Source organism: Rhinopithecus roxellana, chromosome 14, assembly GCF_007565055.1.
Source record: "Rhinopithecus roxellana isolate Shanxi Qingling chromosome 14, ASM756505v1, whole genome shotgun sequence".
NCBI classification, from domain to species: Eukaryota; Metazoa; Chordata; class Mammalia; order Primates; family Cercopithecidae; genus Rhinopithecus; species Rhinopithecus roxellana.
In genome coordinates, this window is record NC_044562.1 from 90,426,580 (window position 1) to 90,432,579 (window position 6,000).

At 36.0% G+C, this 6,000-nt stretch overlaps 1 protein-coding gene across 2 annotated transcripts in view; it reads left to right on the plus strand.

Annotated features, from left to right (window-relative positions):
• NBEAL1 (neurobeachin like 1) overlaps nt 1-5,405 on the plus strand; it is a 218,639-nt gene extending 213,234 nt beyond the window's left edge. The window contains exon 56 of one of the 2 annotated variants that reach the window (XM_030916927.1): nt 3,726-5,405. In XM_030916927.1, the coding sequence (XP_030772787.1) occupies nt 3,726-3,827 (102 nt within the window). In that variant the 3' untranslated portion in view covers nt 3,828-5,405. The remainder of the gene's footprint in view (nt 1-3,725) is intronic. The other variant, XM_010352612.2, reaches the window with a different exon arrangement.
• The last annotated feature ends 595 nt before the right edge of the window (nt 5,406-6,000 follow it).

Consider the following 6,000-nt stretch of genomic DNA (forward strand, 5'->3'; position numbering starts at 1 on the left):
GGATAAAGTTATTATTCAAAAGTGATGTTTATATTATTATTGAAAGCCCATCTTTGGCAATTCTATCTACCACTCTATAGGAATAAGAAAATTCATTTCTTCCAAATCTAGATCTAAGACCACGACTTAGATTTTCAATACATAAGAGCCTTTACAAAAGAATGAAATATAGGCTCAAACAATAAAACTACTTTAACAAATACTCATCATAACTATATGTCATTCTTTTGTAAAAGCATCATTTTTTATTTGTAACTACAAATATCCCCATATAGTGTGCTTATTCTCAGTGAGTTTCCTATAGTTAAATTTACTTGCTAATGATTTATCAATTATTAAATATTCAGGTATCATAAATCTAACTCTTGCTCTTAGGAAAACTATAGTTATACTCTAGTAACTTACTGATTCTTCCAAATCATGTTATTACATAGTTAAATTAAGCATTATAATTTTTTTAAGTCACTGTTGGTATTTTCTGAGAAATCTAACAATATGGGATCTGTCGGGGTTATTTCAGGGGAAGAAATTACTGTCACACAGTCAGTGGCTATAATAACCTGTTAAAGATCGTAAAAAACTGTTTTATAAATATTTGAAATTTCTTTAGTCATTATGCTTTTTTTCCAGCATATTATTTTAACAAAAACAGTGTCATTAAATTAATATTATTGTGGCTCACGCCTGTAATTATTACGGTGGCTCACGCCTGTAATCCCTGTACTTTGGGGGGCCGAGGCAAGCGGATCATTTGAGGTCAGGAGTTCGAGACCACCCTGGCCAACGTGAAACCCCATCTCTATTAAAAATATAAAAATTAGACAGGTGTGGTGGCATACGCCAGTAATCCCAGCTACTCGGGAGGCTGAGGCAAGAGAATCACTTGAATCTGGGAATTGGAGGTTGCAGTGAGCTGGTATCACGCCACTGCACTCCAGCCTGGGTGACAGAGCAAGACTTTGTACTACAGTGTAGAATATGAATTAGATCCATATTTAGTTATGAAAAGATATTTCTATTTCAAGATCTATTTTTATCTAAAACATCAAAATCTTGATTAATATATATTTTTAATTGTGTACCAGTTTTCTATGTTATTCTATTAGAGTGAAAATCGTATGTAAAAATCAGGTAAGGTAGTAGGGCTTTAGAAAATACATCTGTAAATGTAACTGCAAAACAAGCATGCCAAAGCCACTAGTACTTTGTATAAAGCTTCTCTTTTATACTCCAATAAATATATCCTAGAAAAGCAACCATTAGGCCAGGTGCAGTGGCTCACGCCTGTAATCCCAGCACTTTGGAAGGCCGAGACAGGCGGATCACAAGGTCAAGACATCCTGACCATCTCCATCTCGGTCAACATGGTGAAACCTCATCTCTACTAAAAATACAAAGATTAACTGGGTGTGGGCCAGGCGCAGTGGCTCACTCCCATAGTCTCAGCACTTTGGGAGGCTGAGGTGGGCGAATCACGAGGTCAAGAGATCAAGATCATCCTGGCCAACATGGTGAAACCCTGCCTCTACTAAAAATACAAAAAAAAAAAAATTAGCTGGGCATGGTGGCGTGTGCCTGTAGTCCCAGCTACTCCGGAGGCGGAGGCTGAGGCAGGAGAATCGCTTGAACCAGGAAGGCAGAGGTTGCAGTCTGGTGACAGAGCAAGACTCCGTCTCAAAAAACAACAGCAACAACAAAAAATTAGCTGGATGTGGTGGTGTACGCCTGTAGTCCCAGCTACTCGGGAAGCTGAGGCAGGAGAATCACTTGAACCCAGGAGGTGCAGGTTGCAGTGAACCGAGATCGTGCCACTGCACCTCCAGCCTGGCAACAGAGCGAGACTCCATCTCAAAAAAAAAGAAAAGTGACCATTAAAAAAGGTGGCAGGCCGGGCATGGTGACTCACGCCTGTAATCTCAGCACTTTGGGAGGCTGAGGTGGGTGGAGCACTTGAGGCCAGGAGTTTGAGACCAGCCTGGGCAACATGTTGAAACCCTATCTCTACTAAAAATACAAAAATTAGCTGAGCATGATGGTATGCTCCTGTAGTCTCAGCTGCTCAGGAGGCTAAGGTGGGAGGACTGCCTGAGCCCAGGAGGCAGAGGTTGCAGTGAGCTGAGATTGCACCACTGCACTCCAGTGTGGGCAACAGAGTGAAACCCTGTCTCTAAAAAAAAGGTGGAATCACCATTAAAAAGTAGATTGCACTTGAGAAAGTAATTGCAACAAACCATAGGGGTTTTTTGCCCCACCTGGATGTATAAACACTTTTAAAGGACATTTATTTATTCATTGATTTAATTAGTATTTGGTTAATATTTATTACACACTGGGAAGGATGGTAGGTGATGCAAATTTAATGGTGAACGAAATGCAATTCCTGCCTTCAAGAGGCTTATGCTCTCCTTGTTTTCTACATTACTTTTTATCATTCTCTTGTTAAATATTATTTTTTGAAAGTCTTAAAATATTTTAAAATTTCTTTTCATCAAAACTTTATTTTACTTTCTTCTTATACTTATGATTGGCATTAACAGTACTGCAAATTCAAGAAAAGAAAATCTCCAAACCTGTGTGTCTTGTTTTTTGTTTTTTTTTTTGTTTGTTTTTTTTTGAGACGGAGTCTTGCTCTGTCGCCCAGGCTGGAGTGCTGTGGCCGGATCTCAGCTCACTGCAAGCTCCGCCTCCCGGGTTCACGCCATTCTCCTGCCTCAGCCTCCCGAGTAGCTGGGACTACAGGCGCCGCCAACTCGCCCGGCTAATTGTTTGTATTTTTAGTAGAGACGGGGTTTCACCGTGTTAGCCAGGATGGTCTTGATCTCCTGACCTCGTGATCCACCCATCTCGGCCTCCCAAAGTGCTGGGATTACAGGCTTGAGCCACTGCGCCCGGCCAACCTGTGTGTCTTGTTAGCGAAATTAAGAATAATTTTGAGCCAGGTGTGGTGGCTCACACCTGTAAACCCAGCACTTTGGGAGACTGAGGTGGGAGGATTGCTTGAGCCCAGGACTTCACCAGCCTGGGCAATATAGTGAGATCTCATCTCTACAAACAAATAAAAAATTAATTAAAAATTTAAAATAATAGTTTTGAGAAGCTGATTTTGATGAAGTAATACATATTTTTGATAATTTATAAAATAAAGGAATTTGGTAATTTTGACATAACTGGGCTATTAATTGTTTAAAATGTACACATTGACATTAGACCAAAGACAAAATAAGCGTAAAAGTCTTCCATTATTATTATTGTTATTATTATGTGTGTATGTATATGTATGAGAGAGAGACAAACAGAGTCTCCCTGTGATGCCCAGGCTAGAGTGCAGTGGCATGATCTCGGCTCACTGCAACCTCTGCCTCTCAGGTTCAAGCAATTCTCATGCCTCAGCCTCCGAAGTGGCTGGGATTACAGGCGTGTGCCACCATGCACCATACTGGGCTAATTTTTATATTTTCAGTAGAGAGGGGAGATTGCCATTTTGGCCAGGCTGGTCTCGAACTCCTGGCCTCAAGTGATCTACCTGCCTCTGCCTCCCAAAGTGCTGGGATTACAGGCATGAGCCACCACACCTGGCCGTCTTTCTCTATTGTTAATAACCTTTAAAGTGTTAATAATTCTGCTAACAATTTGTTTCTTTTCACTCTGCAAAATCAGTGTCTTATATATCATTTTAATTTTTTTCTTAATATTTATTCTTCATTTCTTTGGATTACTTTACACAGATGCGTTCAGGTCAGCTTTCTCGAAAATTGTGGGGATCAAGCAAGCGGCTCAGCCAGATTTCAGCTGGAGAAACTGAATATAATACTCAAGATTCCAAGTGACTGTTACTTCATTTTTCTGTTACGGTTACTGAAACCTGATTTATTGCTTTGTCGCTTTAACCACATCTCTCAACTCTCTGCAATGTTGCAAGGCTTTTATCCCTGAAAATCATTTACAGATAACCACAATTTGCTGTGGTATATAAACTAATTATTGGTCTATACTAAGATGTATTTGAGAAAATACATTTGATTTGATTTAGTGGCCCATTCCTAAAGGTCATTGTATCCATTTTTAAAACAAACCTAAAATGAGAAAATTAGGTTTAATTTGTTTGTTATTCCAAATGATAAAATTTAAGATTTTTCTAATAAAAGAGTACAGATAATGGGACAGTTGAGAGAGATGGCTTTAAATACATTCTTAAGTAATCATTTTCCTATTTACTGACCACTGTAATGAAAACATATCAATTTATTTGTGGAACTCCTGATTGGGGATAATATTTTAAAGGTATCTGTTGCACACTTGGATTTTCAAAACTCAGTAAAAGTTACAGGTTTGCATGGTGAGACTAAAATAAGAATATTGAAACTGGTACATTAGCTAATTCTACTACTACTAGCATGTTACTAATGAGAAGTTACTGAATTCTATTATTGTCCTTAAATAATAAAAATTGAGTAGAAAAAAGTGGAACTAGAGATATATTTTACAGATGTATTTCCTTAATGATATAATTAAGCAAAAGTGCTAATTGTGATTTTGACAGTTGGGTCTTTTAAGTAGCATTTGCAACACAATTTACATTTGCAAAGTTCAAAATTTCTTGACTCTTTCTTCACCAAGCAAATAATACCCAAATATGTTGAATTTTCACTTAGAATATCTGTGTGATTGATGAATGAATTGAAAAGATATGCATAACTTAAAATAATCATTTATATATAGTAATTTAAAATTTTCTATTTCATGTTTTATGATTATAGCTAATTTTATTATGTAATGTTAAATGTTAAGTTGTGCTTGATTATTAAGATCTTAAAGTAAAAGTCTGATTAATTTGGAATTCAAAGACATTGTTAAACTTAGATTTTTTGTAAGGTTATCTTTTGAGTTGGGTCAGAGAGCTTTTACAACTACCAGTGTTAATAATCTGAGATTTCATGTGTTTGGGAGAACTTGTGAATCCCTCTGAAACTGTGCAGAGATTTTGTATGTTAAATGCATTTTCAGGAAGGAATGGTTACATGGCTTTCTTTAAAGGGATCTGTGACCAGTAATAATAATATTTTTTGTTCCACAAATCATAGATGTCCTTATATCCAACTGTCTTCTCAGTTGAATTTTAAGAGAAATTTTTCCTTTGCAATTTCGCTTTCCTGTTGACCACAGTATCCAGTGCCCTTTTCTTTATAATCTTTTGAGTGAGTAAAAAAATTTAAGAAATAAAGGATTCTGTTTAGGGAAACTTTTGAGTAGATTTGATTTGATTTGAGTCAGGGCTAATAAAAAGCTATAGAAGAATTTTCTTTCCAATAAGTAAAAATCCTCTGTTTTATTAAGGAAAAAATACCTATGTTTTAGGTAAAAAAAAAAACTCTGAAATAAACTGGTACAACAATTTTAAAATAGAACATATGTAAATGTCAAAGTGTCTTTTCTTAAGACTTCAGGAATTTGTATTGAAAAGAGTCTCAAAATAAGTTCAATAGCAATAATTATGATGCATAAATGAGACTGGCTTCTATTCATTTGTTTTATTTTTGGGGGGTGGGGGATGGGAGGTTTCAATCCAGTGCTTCACCCATGGTACCACCGTGGCTATCTTTTTTTTTATCTTACAGTTTTTTAGGACATTTCAAGTCGGCAGAACTAACATGATTGATTTTTAGTTTTTAAAATACTGATTTTTAAAGAAACTTTTTCTAAATCAAAACCTACTAAGTTTTATTTTGTTATTTATCCTTGATTTTTATGTAAAAATGCCTTCTTTATTTTTAAGGTTACTTAATACTGAATTTGAAAATTATTTTGGATGCTTATGAGTTTTCTAAAACTTAGATAATTAGAAAAAATGCCTAAGTTTATGATGTTTTACTATGCTGCTTTTTAGATGGAAGAAATAAGCAGTTTTTACTTTATAGTACAAATAAGTTTTGTTCACAATAAAATAGATATCCTACCTGGACTAATACTAGATGTACAGGATAGTGGAATTATTTTTTATAT